The sequence below is a fragment of the Solea solea genome, chromosome 3 (assembly GCF_958295425.1).
Source record: "Solea solea chromosome 3, fSolSol10.1, whole genome shotgun sequence".
Lineage (NCBI taxonomy): Eukaryota > Metazoa > Chordata > Actinopteri > Pleuronectiformes > Soleidae > Solea > Solea solea.
This window is the reverse complement of record NC_081136.1, coordinates 36,588,347-36,612,073: the sequence shown is the minus strand read 5'-3', so window position 1 is coordinate 36,612,073 and position 23,727 is coordinate 36,588,347. Positions and strand designations below refer to the sequence as shown.

The following is a 23,727-nucleotide window of genomic DNA, read 5'->3' as shown; positions in this document are numbered from 1 at the left end:
ATGAATCATTTACACTTAACCATGAATCATTTACACTTAACCATGAATCAAATACACTTAACCATGAATCATTTACACTTAACCATGAATCAAATACACTTAACCATGAATCATTTACACTTAACCATGAATCAAATACACTTAACCATGAATCATTTACACTTAACCATGAATCAAATACACTTAACCATGAATCATTTACACTTAACCACGAATCATTTACACTTAACCATGAATCATTTACACTTAACCATGAATCAAATACACTTAACCATGAATCATTTACACTTAACCATGAATCATTTACACTTAACCACGAACCATTTACACTTAACCATGAATCATTTACACTTAACCATGAATCAAATACACTTAACCATGAATCATTTACACTTAACCATGAATCATTTACACTTAACTATGAATCATTTACACTTAACTATGAATCATTTACACTTAACCATGAATCATTTACCCTTAACTATGAATCATTTACACTTAACCATGAATCATTTACCCTTAACTATGAATCATTTACACTTAACTATGAATCATTTACACTTAACCATGAATCATTTACCCTTAACTATGAATCATTTACACTTAACCATGAATAATTTACACTTAACTATGAATCATTTACACTTAACCATGAATCATTTACACTTAACCATGAATCATTTACACTTAACTATGAATCATTTACACTTAACCATGAATCATTTACACTTAACCATGAATCATTTACACTTAACTATGAATCATTTACACTTAACTATGAATCATTTACACTTAACCATGAATCATTTACCCTTAACTATGAATTATTTACACTTAGTCATGAATCATTTACACTTAACCATGAATCAATTACACTTAACTTTGAATCATTTACACTTAACCATGAATCATTTACACTTAACCATGAATCATTTACACTTAACTATGAATCATTTACACTTAACCATGAATCATTTACCCTTAACTATGAATCATTTACACTTAACTATGAATCATTTACACTTAACTATGAATCATTTACACTTAACCATGAATCATTTACACTTAACCATAAATCATTTACACTTAACCATGAATCAAATACACTTAACAAAATGAGCAAATGAAAGAAACTTTGTCAATAAAGTTGCTCACAGTTTGAATTCAAAAGTCAAAAGTTAAAGATTTAAACTCAGAGTTTAACTCACTGCTGCTGAAAGAACTCCAGATTATTTGAGTTTACAGAACTCTGCTGTGACTCCAGATGAAGAATAAAGATAAACTCCAGCATAGAGAGTCTGAGTGAACGTGGTCTGGACTCTGTGGAGCAGAGTCATGGTGTCAGAGACTCTGTAGAAGGACAGAAGACCTGCTCTGTGGTCCAGGTAAACTCCCACTCTGGAGACTTTAACATCTGAGCTGTCAGTCCAGGATCTGTTGTGACCAAATTGACATTTGTGTTGGTCACAAACTAAAGCCCAAGATTTGTCATTGAATCCAAATAAACTTTCATCTGAACCTGATCTGCTGATGTTCTTGTACGTCACTGCTACATAAACTCCTCCTCTTCCTGTCCACTCCACCTCCCAGTAACAACGTCCAGTCAGACTCTCTTCACTCAGGACCTGACGATAACCAGTGTATCTGTCTGTGTGATGAGGATAAGACTGATCTTTATTCATAAATGTCACTTTTCTGTTTCCCTCAGATAATAACAGATAATTGTTTACTGTGTTTGGATCCAGTTTGATTTCCTGTGAATATCTGAAGAATCCAGCTCTGGTCTTTGGTTCTGGTTCTGGTTCTGTCAGTAAAACATCTACTTTAGCCACAGCCAGTGAGATGTTTGTCCACGTCTCGGTCAGGACGTCCTGCAGTTGACCTCTGAGCTTTGCCACAGCCGCCGTCACGTCCTCAAAGTGTCTCAGAGGACGGACGTTGATGGACGAGTGTGTGGACGGACTGAGTGCTGACAGTGAGCGGTAGTTGAGGAGAAACTGGTTGTGGTCGTGTGTGAGTGAGAGCTGCTTCAGTTCAGCTTCTCTCTTCTTCAGCTCAGTGATCTCCTGCTGAAGCTTCTCCTCGGCGTCTCTGACTCGTCTCACCTCAGTTTCCAGCTTGGATCTGATCTGCTGCTTCACGTCAGAGCTTCTCTTCTGCAGGAGACCCATCATCTCAGTGAAGCTCTTGTCTGTGTCCTTCACGGCTTTATCAGCAGAGAGAGTGAGAGTCTTCCTCTCCTGTTGAAGCACCTTCACGTCTCTGTCTCTGTCCCTGAGTCTCTGCTGGACTTCTTCTCGACTCAGATCCAGGTCTCTCTGCTTGTGCGTCCTCTCCGCTGCAGCTGAGACCGTGTCGTGGTCTTTATGTTCGTCCACAGAGCAGAGATAACAGATGCACTGCTGATCAGTGCGGCAGAACATCTTCATCACCTCGTCGTGACGAGGGCAGATGTTCTCCTGGAGGTTCTTGGACGGCTCCACCAGCTTGTGTTTCTTAAATGCAGGTGATTGATGATGAGGCTGGAGATGTTCCTCACAGTAAGAGGCCAAACAAACCAAACAGGACTTGAGAGCTTTCAGTTTCCTGCCAGTGCAGAAATCACAGGCCACATCTTCAGCTCCAGCATAGCAGTGATGAGCAGGAGCAGCGTGGAGTCCAATCTTCTTCAGCTCCTCCACCAGATCTGCTAACATGGTGTTTTTCTTCAGGTCAGGCCTCGGTGTGAAGATCTTTCTACACTTAGGGCAGCTGTAGCTCCTCCTCTGCTCCTCTGAGTCCCAGTGGTCTTTAATACAGTTCATACAGAAACTGTGTCCACAGGTAAGAGTCACAGGATCCTTCAGAAGATCCAAACTGATGGAACAAGACAAGGTTTCTCTCTGCACCTGAACTCCTGCCATTTCACCGCTCTGTCACCACCACTGTCTGAGTTTCACTTCCTCAGAATTCTGACAGGTTTGAAACAGGTTTGAGCTCTGATGTCAACAACATGTGATGCGGTTGTGGGCGGAGCCTGTTGGCTCCTCCTCCTCCCATTGTCAAACTGCAGGTGTGAGGGGGAGGGAACTGACATGCAGTGACCTCTGTACTTAGTGACACTCCCTGTGTGTGTGCGTGTGCACGTGGGTGTGTGTGTGTACGCGCGTGTGTGTGCGTGTGACTGGGTTGAATGAGGTCATAACTGTGTGCATACGACGAGTTAGTGTTGTCAGTTTTGTTGTTTTTTTTGTCCAGAAACTGAAGTTTTGTGCCGCTCACTCTCCCACACCAAACCTCATAGAGAAAATCAGTGATTTTAACATCACACACACAGGAGTTGTTGATCCACTGCTGCCTCCATCACTCAGTTCAAATGTCTCATTTTATCACTCTGACGTTTGAGATCGTCCCCTCAGATCGACCTCAGTGACACAAAGTGACCACACGAGGCAGCAGAGGACCAGCAGCTCCTGTGTCCCCGCAGCTAAAATCACTGATTTTCTCTATGGACTTTGGTGCATGGAGAGAAACTTCAGTTTTCAGCCACAAAATGCTTTTGAAGTGCAGAATAAAGCACTACCAGAGGAATCACGCGTACCACTGGTGGTACATGCACCATAGGTTGAGAACCTAAGCCGGTGTAGATTTTATTGTAGTATTTTGACCTTCAAATACTGCCTCCCAGATGAAGTTTGTTGGTGCCTTCACGTACAACAGGGTGAATCAAAACCTGAGTGGGTCTAAATCGCTAAAAAAACGTTGTGTTTCGTGTCACCTGCATGTTCTATCTTCACACATGTGAACGTGACAAATTAATAGGTGCAGTAAGTGTCACAGTATCTAAATCAGCCTCTTTATATCACAACAGCCTGTCAATCAAGATTTGACTTGTTTTTATTGCGGTGGCTGCGTGTGTGTGTGTAACTGTGTGTGTGTGTGTAACTGTGTGTGTGTGTGTGTGTGTGTAACTGTGTGTGTGTGTGTGTGTGTCAGACGTGAGAAGAAGTGAAAACTTTACCCGACGACACGATGAGAAGTTTAACTTTGTTCATTTCAAATCACGTCCACTGCAGAGCGACAGGGTTTTTATTTCTGTTTTTTTTTACTTTTCCTCCTGATTTAAAAAAAAGGGATAGTTCGGCTTTGGTTTTGCGATGAACCGACAAACACGGACACAAACTCGTCTTTATCTCACTGTGAGACAGACTTTACAACAGGAAACTGACGTCTGTAAAGCACTCACTCTCCCACACCAAAGCCCACAGAGAAAATGAGTGATTTAAGCTGGCGGGGACACAGGAGCTGCTGCTCCTCTGCTGCCTCGTGTGGTCACTTTGTGTCACTGAAGTCAATCCAAACGAAGATGTCAAACACTGAAGTGACAAAATCAGACATTAGAAGTTAGTGATGGAGGCAGCAGTGGATCAGCAGCTCCTGTGTGCTGTGATGTTAAAATCACTGATTTTCTCTGTGGGCTTTGGTGTGGGAGCGTGAGCGGTCAAACAAACCTGAACTGTCCCTTTAAATTTCACAGTTGAAGAACAGTACACTGAGTATTGACACATGTGTAAAGCCAGCATCATTTCTGGTTTCATCTGGTTTGCGTTGTAACCACAGGTAACACGTTTACTTTGATTATTTTTATTATTATTGTTTTAATTTGCTGTACTGTAGTTTAACCACATCTCAAGCAGAAACACACAGATTATAGAACTAGTTTCAGTACAAGTTCACGTCTTAATTATTGTCAACACTGTCAGATGAACTACTGCTCAGCTGCTGTCACACACTCACACACACACACACACACACACGTTCCCTGTTATCATTATTATGACTATAATTACTCTGACTCTTATTATTCCTGCTTATACTCTGGTTAGTGTTCGACTACTGTTGTTCTTTACATTCCATAATTTATCTTTGTTGTTTCTGCTCAGCGACTAATCTCAACAAACATTCTGACACTTTGCTTAATAAAAAACGAGGAGGTTTGAAAACGGATCTTTGTCTTTACTTTTCTATCATCGTGTGAATGAAAATCATTTTTAACTCCATGTATCATGAAATGAATAGAAAATTCAATTAAAGCTGTGAGCAGCATTGTGCAGGCCCTGCCAGCAGGTGGCGCTATGCCCTTGACTGAGTTTTGTAATGCTGATGTTTTCTGGTCGAGTCTCTTGTGTCACGTTTGAAGTTTCGAGCAGATCAGTCAATGTACGGCCAAGTTACCGCCCACTTCCTGTTTCGTGGCGAAATGTGCGAAATTCCAGTGGTTGCTATGGCCACGCCCTTTTGAATCTGCGAGACTTTTCGGTAACTTTCTGTCTTTGATGTTTTCGCTACAAATTGACGTAGTTGTTTTTTTTAACGTTGGTACGATTATCGCGCTCAGACGAGGTCGTTCATTTCTGAAACACCAAGTTGGACGCCAAATTCAAAATGGCTGACGTCCTGTTGAGTTGAGGCCATGGTCACAATATACTTTTTTGTTCGTCTCAGTCTGCGACACGTTTCCACCAAGTTTCATGAAATTTGGTGCAACTTAGTTTCAGCTTTGTCCTACCAGCTTTCACCTGTTATTTCATTAAAAATGTTCAAGTGTTTTTTTAGGAGAAAATAACATTTTTGAAAGTAAGATTTAGAATCAGAAGAAAGATAAAAACCTGTAGTTACTGCAGTTACACTGCGTTTGTGTGTGTGTCTCTGCGTGTGTGTGCGTGTGTGATTTGATGATCAGGTGAGACGATGAGTTTATAATCCCAACTTTTATTGATTTCTACAATCAATAAACTAAGTATAAAGCAAAGAGCCTTAATAAACCAATCATTTACACTTCACCATGAATCATTTACACTTAACCATGAATCATTTACACTTAACCACGAATCATTTACACTTAACTATGAATCATTTACACTTAACCATGAATCATTACACTTAACTATGAATCATTACACTTAACTATGAATCATTTACACTTAACCACGAATCATTTACACTTAACCACAAATCATTTACACTTAACCATGAATCATTTACACTTAACCACAAATCATTTACACTTAACCATGAATCATTTACACTTAACCATGAATCATTTACACTTAACCACAAATCATTTACACTTAACCATGAATCATTTACACTTAACCATGAATCATTTACACTTAACTCTGAATCAGATACACTTAAACTATGAATCATTTACACTTAACTATGAATCAGTTACACTTAACTATGAATCAGTTACACTTAACCATGAATCATTTACACTTAACCACGAATCATTTACACTTAACCATGAATCATTTACACTTAACCATGAATCAAATACACTTAACCATGAATCATTTACACTTAACCATGCATCAAATACACTTAACAAAATGAGCAAATGAAAGAAACTGTGTCAATAAAGTTGCTCACAGTTTGAATTCAAAAGTCAAAAGTTAAAGATTTAAACTCAGAGTTTAACTCACTGCTGCTGAAAGAACTCCAGATTATTTGAGTTTACAGAACTCTGCTGTGTCTCCAGATGAATAATAAAGACCAACTCCAGCATAGAGAGTCTGATAGAACGTGGTCTGGACTCTGTGGAGCAGAGTCATGGTGTCAGAGACTCTGTAGAAGGACAGAAGACCTGCTCTGTGGTCCAGGTAAACTCCCACTCTGGACACTGTAACATCTGAGACGACAGTCCAGATACTGTTGTGAACAAACTGACAACTGTTTTGGTCACAAATTAAAGCCCAAGATTTGTCATTGTATCCAAATAAACTTTCAGGTGAACCTGATCTGCTGATGTTCTTGTACGTCACTGCTACATAAACTCCTCCTCTTCCTGTCCACTCCACCTCCCAGTAACAACGTCCAGTCAGACTCTCTTCACTCAGGACCTGACGATAAGTGAATCTGTCTGTGTGATGAGGATAAGACTGATATTCATCCATAAATGTCACTTTTCTGTTTCCCTCAGATAATAACAGCTCTTTGTGAACTGTGTTTGGATCCAGTTTGATTTCCTGTGAATATCTGAAGAATCCAGCTCTGGTCTTTGGTTCTGGTTCTGGTTCTGTCAGTAAAACATCTACTTCAGCCACAGCCAGTGAGATGTTTGTCCACGTCTCGGTCAGGACGTCCTGCAGTTGACCTCTGAGCTTTGCCACAGCCACCGTCACGTCCTCAAAGTGTCTCAGAGGACGGACGTTGATGGTGGACGAGTGTGTGGACGGACTGAGTGCTGACAGTGAGCGGTAGTTGAGGAGAAACTGGTTGTGGTCGTGTGTGAGTGAGAGCTGCTTCAGTTCAGCTTCTCTCTTCTTCAGCTCAGTGATCTCCTGCTGAAGCTTCTTCTCGGCGTCTGTGACTCGTCTCACCTCAGTTTCCAGCTTGGATCTGATCTGCTGCTTCACGTCAGAGCTTCTCTTCTGCAGGAGACCCATCATCTCAGTGAAGCTCTCGTCTGTGTCCTTCACAGCTTTATCAGCAGAGAGAGTGAGAGTCTTCCTCTCCTGTTGAAGCACCTTCACGTCTCTGTCTCTGTCCCTGAGTCTCTGCTGGACTTCTACATGACTCAGATCCAGCTCTCTCTGCTTGTGCGTCCTCTCTGCTGCAGCTGAGACCGTGTTGTGGTCTTTATGTTCGTCCACAGAGCAGAGAGAACAGATGCACTGCTGATCAGTGCGGCAGAACAAGTCCATCATCTTATCGTGACGAGGGCAGATGTTCTCCTGGAGGTTCTTGGACGGCTCCACCAGCTTGTGTTTCTTAAATGCAGGTGATTGATGATGAGGCTGGAGATGTTCCTCACAGTAAGAGGCCAAACAAACCAAACAGGACTTGAGAGCTTTCAGTTTCCTGCCAGTGCAGAAATCACAGGCCACATCTTCAGCTCCAGCATAGCAGTGATGAGCAGGAGCAGCGTGGAGTTCAGTCTTCTTCAGCTCCTCCACTAAATCTGCTAACATGACGTTTTTCTTCAGGTCAGGCCTCGGTGTGAAGATCTTTCTACACTGAGGGCAGCTGTAGATCCTCCTCTGCTGCTCTGAGTCCCAGTGGTCTTTAATACAGTTCTTACAGAAGCTGTGTCCACAGGTGAGAGTCACAGGATCCTTCAGAAGATCCAAACAGATGGAACAAGACAAGGTTTCTCTCTGCAGCTGAACTCCTGCCATTTCACCGCTCTGTCACCACCACTGTCTGAGTTTCACTTCCTCAGAATTCTGACAGGTTTGAAACAGGTTTGAGCTCTGATGTCAACAACATGTTACACGGCGGTGGGCGGAGCCTGTTGGCTCCTCCTCCTCCGATTGTCAAACTGCAGGTTTCAGGGGGAGGGAACTGACATGCAGTGACCTCTGTACTTAGTGACACTCCCTGTGTGTGCGTGTGTGTGTGTTATGTGTGTGTGTGTGTGTGTGCACGTGTGTGTATGTGTGTACGTGTGTGTGTGTGTGTGTGTATGTATGTGTGTGTGCGTGCGTGCGTGTGTGTGTGACTGGGTTGAATGAGGTCATAACTGTGTGCATACGATAAGTTAGTGTTGTCAGATTTGTTGTTCTTTTTGTCCAGAACCTGAAGTTTTGTGCCGCTCACTCTCACACACCAAACCCCAGAGAGAAAATCAGTGATTTTAACAACACACACACAGGAGTTGTTGATCCACTGCTGCCTCCATCACTATGTCCAAATGTCTCATTTTATCACTCTGACGTTTGAGATCGTCCCCTCAGATCGACCTCAGCGACACAAAGTGACCACACGAGGCAGCAGAAGACCAGCAGCTGTGTGTGTGTGTGTAACTGTTCGTGTGTGTAACTGTGCATGTGTGTAACTGTGTGTGTGTGTAACTGTGTGTGTGTGTGTGTAACTGTGTGTGTGTGTGTAACTGTGCATGTGTGTAACTGTGTGTGTGTGTGTGTAACTGTGTGTGTGTGTGTAACTGTGCATGTGTGTAACTGTGTGTGTGTGTAACTGTGTGTGTGTGTAACTGTGCGTGTGTGTAACTGTGCGTGTGTGTAACTGTGTGTGTGTGTAACTGTGTGTGTGTGTGTGTAACTGCGCGTGTGTGTAACTGTGTGTGTGTGTAACTGTGTGTGTGTGTGTAACTGTGCATGTGTGTAACTGTGTGTGTGTGTGTGTGTAACTGTGTGTGTGTGTGTAACTGTGCATGTGTGTAACTGTGTGTGTGTGTAACTGTGTGTGTGTGTGTAACTGTGCGTGTGTGTAACTGTGTGTGTGTGTAACTGTGTGTGTGTGTGTGTGTAACTGCGCGTGTGTGTAACTGTGTGTGTGTGTGTAACTGTGTGTGTGTGTGTAACTGTGCATGTGTGTAACTGTGTGTGTGTGTGTGTAACTGTGTGTGTGTGTGTAACTGTGCATGTGTGTAACTGTGTGTGTGTGTGTAACTGTGTGTGTGTGTGTAACTGTGCGTGTGTGTAACTGTGTGTGTGTGTAACTGTGTGTGTGTGTAACTGTGTGTGTGTGTGTGTGTAACTGCGCGTGTGTGTAACTGTGCGTGTGTGTGTGTGTGTGTGTGTGTAACTGTGTGTGTGTGTAACTGTACGTGTGTGTAACTGTACGTGTGTGTAACTGTGTGTGTGTAACTGTGTGTGTGTGTGTGTAACTGTGTGTGTAACTGTGTGTGTGTGTAACTGTGTGTGTGTGTGTGTGTAACTGTGTGTGTGTGTGTGTGTAACTGCGCGTGTGTGTGTGTGTAACTGTGCGTGTGTGTAACCGTGTGTGTGTGTAACTGTGCGTGTGTGTAACTGTGTGTGTGTAACTGTGTGTGTGTGTGTGTAACTGTGCATGTGTGTAACTGTGTGTGTGTGTAACTGTGTGTGTGTGTGTGTGTGTGTGTGTGTAACTGTGCGTGTGTGTAACTGTGTGTGTGTGTAACTGTGTGTGTGTGTGTGTAACTGTGCATGTGTGTAACTGTGTGTGTGTGTAACTGTGTGTGTGTGTGTGTGTGTGTGTGTGTAACTGTGCGTGTGTGTAACTGTGTGTGTGTGTGTGTGTGTGTGTGTGTGTGTGTGTGTGTAACTGTGCGTCAGGGCCGGTTCTAGGCAGGCATATATGAGGGGGCAGTCAGAAATGTGAAGAGGGCATCATGTGTACACATCATGCTCCAGCACTTTTTTTTCTGTGCTTATAGTAACAATGCTTTCTTCATTGAAAGGGGTCTATGTGTCCAACCCCAACCTGGAGAAGTGGATTGCACTTTATCAGGCCTCTACCTTCAGACCTGTCCAACTTGGGTGTCCCACCTGAAGACTAAGCTCCTGCTGGTATAGCTCTTAAGGTCACTGAGGCACGCAAACCCCCTGACCACAATGAGGTGGCAATCCCTCAGGGGGGGAAACTGAAAAATAAAAATAAAATAAATGAATAAAATAAAATAAAATAAAATAAAACATCCTTCATCCAGATTTTATCAACCAACAACATAACATTTATCTTAAGTGGATGGCCTAATTCTCAAATAAATTTTAACCTAAAATAGGACTTCACACACTATAGTCAATAAAAACCGCTGTGATTATAAAAAAAACAGTACACAACTACAGCCTGGGGCGGGGCTTTACGTAGGGGTCCGTCAGACACAGGTCACTTGTCTTCAGTTTGTCACATGCAGTGGACATGGGCACTCATCTCTGTGCTTGTAACGCTGCTCCTTCAAAGTCTAACCCACTCCGTGGCACAAACTGTCAGGCTACGTCTTGGCTCATTTCATACTGTGGGGTGTGTGCGTGTGTGTGTGTGTGTCTGTGCTGCGCAGCCTGTGAATACAAGCACAGCGGAGGGACAGAGACATGAGAGGGAAGTCGACACTGTATCGTGTGTGTCCCTTTTTCGGCGGATTTTTCCGCTAATGCAGATTATTTTGTCAACTTGTAATGTATATTAATTGTGTGAGTATATTAAAATGTGCTTTCTCAACTTCCAAAATTTTGATTTGAGGGGGCAAGACATTTATTTAAGGGGGCTCTGCCCCCTCTTGCCCCTGCGTAGAGCCGGCCTCGCTGTGCGTGTGTGTGTGTGTGTGTGTGTGTAACTGTGCGTGTGTGTAACTGTGTGTGTGTGTAACTGCGCGTGTGTGTAACTGTGCGTGTGTGTGTGTGTGTGTGTGTGTGTAACTGTGCGTGTGTGTAACTGTGCGTGTGTGTAACTGATTCCCACCAACCAGGGTTTCCCAAGTAACTTTTAAAGGAAGAACTTGACCCCTGACCCTTGAACACACACACACTCACTCCCTTTTTTAAACACATTATTATAATAAACTAATAATAAGAAGAAAGAAATCCAAACAGCTGTTTAACTTTCACATTTGATCTTTGTGTCACCAGAGCAGGAAGTAGCACTTATGACAGGAAGTCACACACACACACACACACACACACACTCTGACGCACGGTGAGTGCACAGATGATGGAGAATAAATGATCAATGAGAATTATTCAGTTAGTTACAATAATTAATAAGCAAATCATTTGTCCAAATGTGTTCTTAAATAGCGGTTTACAAACATCAGTTTCCTGTTGGAAAAGTCTGTCTCAGTGAGATAAAGACGTGAACGGGTTCTTAAGATTCTTAAGTTTTTTAACTTTATTAGATGAGTCTTTTGTCAGAACTATCCCTTTAAATGATATATTTCCCCTGCTTTACTTCGTTATGATTTAACTTGACTTCGTGTGAGTTGTGTTGCTGTTTCCTGACAAACGTCTCTCTTCGTTTTCTTTTAAAACAGCGCCCTCTTCCTGTTGTCTCTCGTAAATACGTGTGTATTTCAAAATAAAAGGCAGCTCAGGTGCACGAACACTGACACAGTCAGAAAATCAATATTTATTTAAATGTCAATAAATCAGTTTACATTGACTTCTCCATTAGCTGATTACTTTATTTATTTATTATTTGACTGAGATAACAAACATTGTACATGATAATATGATATTAACATGTTTTTTTTATCCTCAGCAGATGAGCTCACCTCACATGTTGGAATCTACATTTTTTTAACAAAATAAAAGCACAGCGTCGCTTTGCTTTGACCTACATTCTCTCACGTCCTCGTGCATTATGAGAAATAACAGAATCGTCCACCGTTTGTGCACGAGCGCCATAATCCCAGCATCATAACGCGACACAGTGTAACACACGCGCATTTCCTGTCCCTGATCCTTCAGCGTAAACCTGGAGAAAGAAAGGACTCGGGACCCGGTCGAGACTCGTCGGGGGACACGATTTTGACCCGATTCACCGACATAAACCTGCGCCATTGACCCGGGTAAGTGCCGGGAATTCTTCCGCTCCTTCTCCCTGTCATTCACAGAGAGGCGACATCATCCTCAGTGTCCTGAAAAATGATTTACTCAGTGAAGTGATGCGTTCATGTGAAGGCATTTAGCTCACACCAGACTTCATTGAGAAAACTGCGAATTTAAAGCGTTTTAACTCCAAGTAAAGCGTCTATTATGAAAATGTGACGTGTATAGAATTGTATCAACCAAATGAAAATAAATGTGCATTTCGGCATCAATATCACTCGCTAACTACACACGTGGAAGAAACTACGGAGCTTTACTCACGCTGGTCTACGTTGCAGCTCATTGTGATTTGACGTGCAGTTAGTGGACGAGAGCTGAGCGAGTTTCAGGCGGGTCAGTTCAAAAAAGTGAATAGTTTTACCCACTTTAAATCTTCTGTATTATTTGTATTGATGCCGAATACAAGAGTGGATCCGAACCGTTTTATAACAACATACACACATACGTTACATTGTTATTTATAATGCCTACCTGTGTTTAATCTTAAAATTAGCTGATTTCTTAAAGGGGTTAGGTTTTCCCGTAAGACTGCCTGGGGCTTTATTTCGTTAGGGGGGATGCTTGCCCCAAGTGACCGTCAAAGCCGTGTCATTGGCCGGGTATGTGCAGGAGAGGCTTCCGCTCCTTATCCCTGTGTCATTGGCAGAGAGGCGACATCATCCCCAGTGTCATGTAATATGATGTACTCAGTGAAGAGATGCGTTAATGTGAAGGCATTTAGCCCAGACCAGATTTCATTGAGAAAACTCCGAATTTAACGCGTTTTAAGTCCGAAATTCAACACATTTCGACTCCAAGCAAAATGCGTGTAATTAAACATTTCTGAGATGTAAATAATGAACGCAGAGAGCATAAATGTACATTTCGGCGTCCATATCACACACACAATCATACATAAAAGCAGCACGTGCGGTTTATTCACGCCGGGCATCATTACAGCGCACTATGAGTGAGTGGACCGCATCTGATGGAGTGTCATGCTCAACAGTTGAAAGACATTGAATGTTTTAACAGCAATCATTCTCCTGTATTCTTTTAATTAATGCCGAATACTAGAGTATAGTCTAAGTGTGTAAGAAGATTGTATACATTTAGGTTTTAATATTGTTATTGTTGTCCACTTGCGTTTTAACTTAGATTTGACTGATTTCTGAATGGGGTTTGGTTCACCTCGAAAGGAGGCGACCTCATCATATTAGCGATGTGAATTGCTTCAGATTTGTTTGGATTTGCTTCATCCTTTCACACACACACACACACACACACACGTATATATCACTTTTATTTTTTCGTGTTAAAATGATTAATTTTGTTTTATTTGTATGATTTACTGACCCAAAAATGAAAAGAATGTTTGTTTTTAAATGCAACTAAGTTTTATTTGAAATCAAATTCTCCCAGACCTGGTATTGACAAGTTATTGATTATCTGACGTCATAGATGAGGTCATATAACTGCTGTGTTTGTTGGCTCTTAAAGAAGAAGAAGCAGACCATAATAAACCTGGTGCTTCTCACTGGTTCAAGTTTGGAAATATGATAGGAGGGAAACGATGTGACAAGTTCACGGAAATCATGCAAGTCATGACCGGATGTCACAGCTTGTGCACCTTCAAAATAAAACATGTTTGTTCTCCGTGTAAGTTAGATAAAGAACAAATATTAATTAAAATACATATACACCAAGTACATATATAATGTGTACAAGCAAAATTAAATTGTGATATTGGAATACAAAAAAACACTTATTGTCTATTCAAAAAATGCAAGACAAAAATCCATCAAGTTTAAGTGTCAGCATAGAGGGATATTACACTTGATATTCTTGGTTAAAAATGACACAATTACGGAAAATACGCAATAAAACACATTGTGTATTTTCCGTAATTGTGTCATTTTCAACCATGTTATTTTAATTATGAAAGTATTTATTATATTTTCTTTTAATTGTATTTCATGTGGTTTGAATCAGTGCAAAAAAAGTCTAAGTGCTTTTATTTTGTAAATGTGTGACCGGAAGTGTGCGTGTTGTTTTCCGGTGTAGCTTGACGGTCGCTTGGCAGCGTCAGTGCAGCAGAATGTGAAGCAGCTGATTCTGGACACAAGCTAAAAATAATCCCGCTTTTACTCCAACTCTCGCTGTAAAACCTTCATTTTCTTCTTCTTCTGTCTGTTTTTTGTCTTTAAATCAGGAAACAGATGAATTTAACGACGTCACGGAGGATTTTTACTCTAATCTGAGGTAAAAAAAAAAAAAAGAAGGCACATTTCTTTATCATTGACGTTAAACTCGGTTTAAACTTAAACTACAGTGTTAATTAGTTTCGTGTGCTAGTTGTTTGGTGTTTAATGATGATTTGTTTACATTAATGTGTCTGTTCTTTCATGTTATTGAAGGTAACACCTAAATATTTTAATGTTATTTAAATGTTTGATATTTTAGTTCATTATCCACAGGAAACAGTGATTTAACTCATCTGAGAACACAATTATTTACCCGAGGTTAATATAATTAGTATTCACATTAGAAAATGACATAAAACTAAATTTTTTTGTCATTTAATAAAAATGTTTAGGTTTTTTTTCACCAAATTCGAAGCAATTATCTGTTGACCTAAACAAAGATGGCCGCCGGAAGCCATTTTAAAATTCGTAAGAGTGGAATAATTCTCTTAGTTTGTTTGTTTGTTTGTTGTCAGACTGAGTCGCGTCGTGTGCAGCAGTCTCTCGGGGGCATGGCCTTGTCGTTTTGCGGTAACGATGGGAAAACTGCGTACAACGTGGACAACGGTACGCTGAACAACGGCTGCTTCGTGGACGCGCTCAACCTGGTCCCTCACGTCTTCCTGCTCTTCATCACCTTCCCCATCCTCTTCATCGGTAAGTACACAAACTGCCACATACACAATTATCACATACACCATATGTAGTACAGTTGTTGCTATATGCTACATTATTCTATGGAACATTATGCTAAGTTATGCTAGGTTATGATACTTACAAAGTGCATTGTTATATATGTTATATGCTATTAAAAATTATGCTAATCTTTGACATATTAAAGGGCCAATATGAAACTATTTAAAAAATCTCATATGTCATAAAACATGACACTAAGAAGGATTATGCTGTATGCTATGCTACAGTATGCTAGGCTATAATATGCTATGCTACAATATACTATTCTATGTTTGTTTCTCACACAAGTTTTTCTGCAGCTGTTGAGTCACATGACTAATCCACGGTAATCTGTGATCTCATCGTCTCACCCATCAACTGAGCCCAATGCATGATGGGAAACACTGATAATCCTCACCATCCACCATCATGTCATTTAAATTTACACAATAATGTTAGTTGTACATATATCGTCGTTTAATCATTTTATTTAACTTTTTACTGATAAAATAATCTATGGCTATAATACATTTAATAGATTAATGAGAATAAGAATGAAAATGTATTAATTAAAACTTTATATTTGATGCTTAGATAATTATATGAATTTAATATCACCATAAAATTAGATTTTAAAATTAAAACAAACATCTTTATGTGACTTTTTTATCTTCTTATTAATGGACATAAAGTATCAATTGAACTTTTAATGTCTTCCTTTAAAATGTATATATGTGTGTGTGTGTGTGTGTGTAATCTTTAAATTTTTCTGCTGTTATTTTTTTAAAAATATTATCTTATTTTTTCTCACTCTGTTAATTAAATATATAAAAAATCTGAATTAAATAAGTTGTGACCAGGATTTCTATTCTTTTTTTTTCAAGCCGACGTTTGATGAGAAAAAAAACTGAATAAATTGTAAAAATAAAAGTTTTGTATCCAGTATGAAATTAAATTTAAACAGCTTTCGAAAAAAAACTGAGATTAAATTCATCAATAATTCAGGGTCTGCAAGAAAAAATTTCACTTAATTTAAATTAAAACTAAATGTCAGTATATTCACGTCCTGACTCATAAGATTATTGATAAACTGGTGATAAATATTAATATTTGAATAAAAAAACAAACAGACAACAGCAGATTTACAATAACATTGTGGGACTTTTATCTTGTAACGTATCATAAGTGAAATTTCAAGGGAGTAAAATTGATCATCTGGAGAAACTTTGATTTTTTAAGTCGATAAAATCCTGTTTGTGTGTGTGTGGGAATGCTTGTGACCAGCAGCCCTCACTCTGTTCCCTGAAGACTCATCATTAACTGGAACTTCCTGGTCTTTGTTTTTGTTTGTGTTTTTTTTTTTTTTACTGGCTGTGATCCATTTAGAAGAAATAGAAGAAAAACTCGAATAAAATAAAAAATACTCGCTTAAATCAACACGTTAAACATTGCTTTACGTAATTAAGTTTTGTGTCCGTGATTCTTTGAGTAGAGACAGAAACATCAGAGTGTCGTCTGCGTACACTTTGATTCTTGTTGTTGTTGTTGTGGATAATTTGACTCAGACTTTGATGAAAACTGCAACATTTGTTCAGATCAAAGAGACGATGATACATTTGTTCTGGTTCTGTTTCCACGTCGTAACAATATGCAGTCAAATGTATTTTCTATGGTGGCCTGGAAGTGCAATTAATGTGCTATGGAAATGCAGTTAATGAGGTTGACTGTGTTTCCGTCAGATTAATGAGGTTGACTGTTTCCGTCAGGTTCATGAGGTTGACTGTGTTTCCGTTGGGTTGATGAGGTTGACTGTGTTTCTGTCAGGTTAATGAGGTTGACTGTGTTTCCGTCAGGTTAATGAGGTTGACTGTGTTTACCGTCAGATTAATGAGGTTGACTGTGTTACCATCAGGTTAATGAGGTTGACTGTGTTTCCGTCAGATTAATGAGGTTGACTGTGTTTCTGTCAGGTTAATGAGGTTGACTGTTTCTGTCAGGTTAATGAGGTTGACTGTGTTTCCGTCAGATTAATGAGGTTGACTGTGTTTCCGTCAGGTTAATGAGGTTGACGGTGTTTCCGCCAGGTTAATGAGGTTGACGGTGGTTCTGTCAGATTAATGAGGTTGACAGTGTTTCCGTCAGGTTAATGAGGTTGACGGTGTTTCCGTCACGTTAATGCGGTTGACTGTGTTTCCGCCAGGTTAATGAGGTTGACTGTGTTTCCGTCACGTTAATGCGGTTGACTGTGTTTCCGCCAGGTTAATGAGGTTGACGGTGTTTCCGTCAGGTTAATGCGGTTGACTGTGTTTCCATCAGGTTAATGCGGTTGACTGTGTTTCCGTCAGTTAATAAGGTTGACTGTGTTTCCGTCAGATTAATGAGGTTGACTGTGTTTCCGTCAGATTAATGAGGTTGACTGTGTTTCCGTCAGGTTAATGAGGTTGACTGTGTTTCCGTCAGGTTAATGAGGTTGACTGTGTTTCCGCCAGATTAATGAGGTTGACTGTGTTTCCGTCAGGTTAATGAGGTTGACTGTGTTTCCGCCAGGTTAATGCGGTTGACTGTGTTTCCGTCAGGTTAATGAGGTTGACTGTGTTTCCGCCAGATTAACGAGGTTGACTGTGTTTCCGCCAGATTAACGAGGTTGACTGTGTTTCCGTCAGGTTGGGGAAGTCAGAGCTCGAAGGTCCAGATTCATCACAACACATGGCTTCATTTCCCCGGACACAACATGAGGTGGATCCTCACCTTCTCGCTGCTCTTCGTCCACGTGTGCGAGTTTGCAGAAGGAATCGTCTCCAACAAGTGAGCGCGTCGTTAAAACTGAACACAGTGAAAAATCTGTAAACATGAATGTCACTTTGTTTTGGTGTGTTTTTAACGTAGGATGATGACGACGGATCACCTGCACCTCTACATGCCTGCGTTCATGGGCTTCGTAGCAGCGACGACATCAGTGGTTTATTATCACAACATCGAGACGTCCAACTTTCCCAAACTGCTGCTCGGTGAGTCTGCACTTGTCTGTTTGGTCCAGAAAATGTTGATCAGTGTTTGTCAAACTTGGAAATAATGATGTTTCTCAAATGTCTTGAAATTATAGAGTTTCAATGATTTCTTTGTTACATGGAGCAAAGAAACTATATATATATATATATATATATATATATATATATATATATATATATAAATATTTACATTTAAGAAAGTTACAAACTCTGGGAAGAGATACAAAATAAAACGACAAGCAAAAACAAAACAGAAAAAGAACTAAAGTCCAATGATCGTTCTGGTCTGGTTCACAGTCCTCTTCATCTACTGGATTCTGGCCTTCATCACAAAGTCCATCAAACTGTGGAAATATGCCGAGTACAAAGTGGGTCCTGAGCAGCTGAGGTTCTGTATCACAGCTCTGCTGGTGATTCTGTACGGGTTACTGATGGCTGTGGAGGTCAACGTCATCCGAATCAGAGTGAGTCAGCGCGATTTTGTTTTGTTTTATCCTCGAGCAGCGAATCAGGAGCTGTTAATCTGATGGAAACAGGAAGTGAAGGAGTCGAGTGACAGGAAACAGTTTCTTAACAAAAAGAGTCTGTTTTTAATGTAAACATATCTCAGACTAGCTATTGTTAGCTAGTGTTAGCCAGTATTAGCTAGTGTTAGCCAGCATTAGCTAGTGTTAGCCACATTCTGACATGTTTATATGTGTGAGTAATCCTTGTGTTTTCTTCTGTCTCCCTGTAGAAATACGTATTCTTTGCAAATCCTCAGAAGGTGAAGCCGCCAGAGGATTTGCAGGATTTGGGCGTTCGTTTTCTGCAGCCGTTTGTCAACCTGCTCTCCAAGGTAACGCAGTTTCGAGCGCCCCCTGCTGCTGAGATGGTAGCTTTTGTCTTTATTTCACTGTGAGACAGACTTTCCAACAGGAAAGTGAAGTTTGTAAACCACTCACTCTCCCACACCAAAGCCGACAGAGAAAATCAGTGATTTTAACATCACAGCACACAGTTGTTGATCCACTGCTGCCTCCATCACTGCGTTCAAATGTCTTATTTTCTCAATTCGGCTTTTAAAATCCTTTGTTCAGATTTACTTCAGTGACACAAAGTGACCACACGAGGCAGCAGAGGACCAGCAGCTCCTGTGTCCCCGTAGCTAAAATCACAGATTTTCTCTCTGGGCTTTGGTGTGGGAGAGTGAGTGGTTTACAAACTTCAGTTTCCTGTTGTAAAGTCTGTCTCACAGTGAGATAAAGACGTGATCATGTGACGTAGACATCGTAGACTTAAACTGACGTAGATTTTATGAGCTGAGTCTTTGATTAAGTGGCTAAAATCTGTTTTTCCTTATGATGTCCATACGTTCCTTTAAACTACATATTTTTAGATGTTAGCGTCATAAATATTGAACTTAATTTAAATATCAATGCTGTACAAAGTTTGTGTTTGTGTGTCCTAATGAATTTTGGCTGAAACAAAGCACACTGGCACATTCCTTTAGGCGACATACTGGTGGATGAATCCTCTCATCATGGGAGCTCACAAACGTCCGATCGAGCTAAAGAAGATCGGAAAGCTGCCCATCGCCATGAGAGCGCTCACCAACTACCTGCGGCTCAAAGACGCCTACGAGGACCAGAGGGTGAGCACACAAGGTCCTGAACCTGATGTAACCGTTCATATAAACTTGCAGCTGCGTGTTTTTAACATTCTCCCTGTCCGCCCACGTCAGACGGCCGAGGACCCGAATCGATCGCCGTCAATCTGGCGCTCCATGTACCGGGCGTTCGGACGTCCCATCCTCCTCAGCAGCACCTTCCGTTACCTAGCCGACCTACTGGGATTCGCCGGGCCGCTCTGCATCTCCGGCATCGTCAAGTACCTGAAGGAAGACGATGCAGGGGCCACGTCAGATGACATGGTGAGAGAAAGTTATTCACATTTAAGAAGCTGAAAAAACGACAGAAAGTAGAAAATATTCACATTTAAGAAGCTGAAAAACGACAGAAAGTAGAAAATATTCACATTTAAGAAGCTGAAAAATGACAGAAAGTAGAAAATATTCACATTTAAGAAGCTGAAAAACGACAGAAAGTAGAAAATATTCACATTTAAGAAGCTGAAAAATGACAAAGTAGAAAATATTCACATTTAAGAAGCTGAAAAACGACAGAAAGTAGAAAATATTCACATTTAAGAAGCTGAAAAACGACAGAAAGTAGAAAATATTCACATTTAAGAAGCTGAAAAACGACAGAAAGTAGAAAATATTCACATTTAAGAAGCTGAAAAATGACAGAAAGTAGAAAATATTCACATTTAAGAAGCTGAAAAATGACAGAAAGTAGAAAATATTCACATTTAAGAAGCTGAAAAACGACAGAAAGTAGAAAATATTCACATTTAAGAAGCTGAAAAATGACAGAAAGTAGAAAATATTCACATTTAAGAAGCTGAAAAACGACAGAAAGTAGAAAATATTCACATTTAAGAAGCTGAAAAACGACAGAAAGTAGAAAATATTCACATTTAAGAAGCTGAAAAACGACAGAAAGTAGAAAATATTCACATTTAAGAAGCTGAAAAATGACAGAAAGTAGAAAATATTCACATTTAAGAAGCTGAAAAACGACAGAAAGTAGAAAATATTCACATTTAAGAAGCTGAAAAATGACAGAAAGTAGAAAATATTCACATTTAAGAAGCTGAAAAACGACAGAAAGTAGAAAATATTCACATTTAAGAAGCTGAAAAACGACAGAAAGTAGAAAATATTCACATTTAAGAAGCTGAAAAATGACAGAAAGTAGAAAATATTCACATTTAAGAAGCTGAAAAACGACAGAAAGTAGAAAATATTCACATTTAAGAAGCTGAAAAATGACACAAAGTAGAAAATATTCACATTTAAGAAGCTGAAAATGACAGAAAGTAGAAAATATTCACATTTAAGAAGCTGAAAAACGACAGAAAGTAGAAAATATTCACATTTAAGAAGCTGAAAAACGACAGAAAGTAGAAAATATTCACATTTAAGAAGCTGAAAAATGACAGAAAGTAGAAAATATTCACATTTAAGAAGCTGAAAAACGACAGAAAGTAGAAAATATTCACATTTAAGAAGCTGAAAAATGACACAAAGTAGAAAATATTCACATTTAAGAAGCTGAAAATGACAGAAAGTAGAAAATATTCACATTTAAGAAGCTGAAAAACGACAGAAAGTAGAAAATATTCACATTTAAGAAGCTGAAAAACGACAGAAAGTAGAAAATATTCACATTTAAGAAGCTGAAAAACGACAGAAAGTAGAAAATATTCACATTTAAGAAGCTGAAAAACGACAGAAAGTAGAAAGTATTCACATTTAAGAAGCTGAAAAACGACAGAAAGTAGAAAATATTCACATTTAAGAAGAAGCTGAAAAATGACAGAAAGTAGAAAATATTCACATTTAAGAAGCTGAAAAACGACAGAAAGTAGAAAATATTCACATTTAAGAAGAAGCTGAAAAATGACAGAAAGTAGAAAATATTCACATTTAAGAAGCTGAAATGTGTTTTAATTCTTTGAAAAACCAGCGTTGAACGCGAGTCATTGTTGTTAAAGTCACGAGCGTCAGACAGAAAACAGAACATGACTGCATTTCTGAGTGACACAGAAAATTGTTCACTCGCCTCACACTCTGTGTGTCTGTGTTAAATACACACACACACACATGACGACGACGACTTCCTGTTTCAATCACACGCTCGTCAAACACTTCTTTACGAATCATGTGTCATGAAGTGGTCAGTGATTGGAGCGGGGAATCACTGGTATATCTAATGTATACAATTGTATTTGTGTGTGTGTGTGTGTGTGTGTGTGTGTGTGTGGTAGGAGACCTACTTTGGCGTCCACTTCATGTCGTCCTCTAAGCTGCTGCAGAACACCTCGGTCCTGGCTGTTCTTCTCTTCCTGGCTTTGATCCTGCAGCGGACGTTCCTGCAGGCGTCCTACTACGTTACCATAGAGACGGGCATCAACATGCGAGGAGCGCTGCTGGTGAGCGACGACGTCTGAAGAAACAAAGAAAACATTTAGAAATGTGTTGAAATATTTCAATAAAAAAAAAGTTTTATTTTCCAGGCGATGATTTACAACAAGATCCTGCGTCTGTCCACGTCCAACATGTCCATGGGGGAGATGACGCTGGGCCAGATCAACAACCTGGTCGCCATAGAAACCAACCAGCTCATGTGGTTCCTCTTCCTGTGTCCGAACCTGTGGGCCATGCCAGTGCAGGTGTGACGAGGAGGCGACGACACATGAGTTCAGCTGGGCTGTTTCCGTGAGATTTCCGTGATTTCTTTGTTGTTGTTGTTTTCTGCAGATCGTGATGGGCGTCATCCTCCTCTACTACCTGTTGGGTATTAGCGCTCTGGTGGGAGCGGCCGTCATTGTGCTGCTGGCTCCGCTCCAGTATCTCATCGCCACCAAACTGGCCGACACACAGAAAAGCACGCTGGTAAAAACACGGGGGCGACTTCACGATGATCATATTTCATCCTTTCGGGTGACGTTGGGTGATCACGGTCGGTCTCTTGTATCACGTTTGAAGTTTCGAGCAGATCGGTCGATGTACGGTGAAGTTACAGGACACCTACATTTTTGTGGCGAATGATCGAAATTTCGCCAAAATTCCGATGATTGCCATGGCCACGCCCCTTTGAATCTGCGAAACCTTTTGGTAACTTTTCATCTCTGATGTGTCCAGTACAAATTGACACAGTTTTTTTTTTTTTTTTAATGTTGGTACGATTAACGCGTTTAGACGAGTTTGTAAATTTACCTAACGTGCAAATCGCCAAGATGGCGGCTAACTTCAAAATGGCCGACATCCTTTTGGGCGACGTTCATGTTCGTAGACGCGTTCACGATCGGTCTCTTGTGTCTTGTATTAAGTTTTGAGCAGATCGGTCGATGTATGTTGAAGTTACAGCCCACTTCCTGTCAAGTGTCGAATGGTTGAAATTTGCCTAAATTCCGATGGTTGCTGTGGCCACGCCCCGTTGAATCTGTAAGACCTTTTGGTAACTTTTCATCTCAGTACAAATTGACGCAGTAGGTTTTTTGTTTGTTTTTTTACGTTGCTACGATTAACGCACTTAAATTAATTTGTTCATTTACGAAACGTGCATATTCGCTAAAATGGACGCCAAATTCAAAATGGCCGACTTCCTGTGAGTTGAGGCCATGGCCATGTTAATTTTTTTTGTTCGTCTCGGTCTGTAACACGTTTCCACCAACTTTTGTGAAATTTGGGGCGACTTAGTTTTGGCATTGTCACCTTTGGGGGCGCTGCTGAGCCAGTTTGCACCATTTTTACTTATTTATCTTATTTTGTATAATTATTCACCAGTTGTAATTTGTGTGCCAATTTTCGTCCATTTTCACCAACGTTTCCTGCCTGAAAACTGCGATCATTGGAACGTCCCACACAGCTCTGCCTCCTCCACTCAGACCCGGTGTCACATTTGT

The 23,727-nt window shown here is 40.3% G+C and overlaps 3 protein-coding genes across 3 annotated transcripts in view; 1 reads left to right on the top strand and 2 right to left on the bottom strand.

The window, feature by feature from the left end:
- Positions 1-1,044: 1,044 nt before the first annotated feature.
- LOC131455787 (tripartite motif-containing protein 16-like) lies at positions 1,045-2,939 on the bottom strand. Its single transcript, XM_058623576.1, has one exon. The coding sequence runs from the start codon at positions 2,901-2,903 to the stop codon at positions 1,230-1,232; it is 1,674 nt and encodes a 557-aa protein (XP_058479559.1). The 5' UTR covers positions 2,904-2,939; the 3' UTR covers positions 1,045-1,229.
- Positions 2,940-5,958: 3,019 nt separating this feature from the next.
- LOC131457351 (tripartite motif-containing protein 16-like) lies at positions 5,959-8,239 on the bottom strand. Its single transcript, XM_058626349.1, has one exon. The coding sequence runs from the start codon at positions 8,157-8,159 to the stop codon at positions 6,486-6,488; it is 1,674 nt and encodes a 557-aa protein (XP_058482332.1). The 5' UTR covers positions 8,160-8,239; the 3' UTR covers positions 5,959-6,485.
- Positions 8,240-12,179: 3,940 nt separating this feature from the next.
- abcc9 (ATP-binding cassette, sub-family C (CFTR/MRP), member 9) overlaps positions 12,180-23,727 on the top strand; it is a 39,064-nt gene continuing 27,516 nt past the window's right edge. Inside the window, exons 1-12 of the mRNA XM_058623519.1 lie at positions 12,180-12,268; positions 14,500-14,549; positions 15,007-15,187; positions 17,869-18,010; positions 18,092-18,213; positions 18,511-18,677; positions 18,950-19,051; positions 19,706-19,846; positions 19,937-20,125; positions 22,087-22,251; positions 22,336-22,491; positions 22,580-22,714. Of these exons, the coding sequence (XP_058479502.1) occupies positions 15,043-15,187; positions 17,869-18,010; positions 18,092-18,213; positions 18,511-18,677; positions 18,950-19,051; positions 19,706-19,846; positions 19,937-20,125; positions 22,087-22,251; positions 22,336-22,491; positions 22,580-22,714 (1,464 nt within the window). The 5' untranslated portion in view covers positions 12,180-12,268; positions 14,500-14,549; positions 15,007-15,042. The remainder of the gene's footprint in view (positions 12,269-14,499; positions 14,550-15,006; positions 15,188-17,868; positions 18,011-18,091; positions 18,214-18,510; positions 18,678-18,949; positions 19,052-19,705; positions 19,847-19,936; positions 20,126-22,086; positions 22,252-22,335; positions 22,492-22,579; positions 22,715-23,727) is intronic.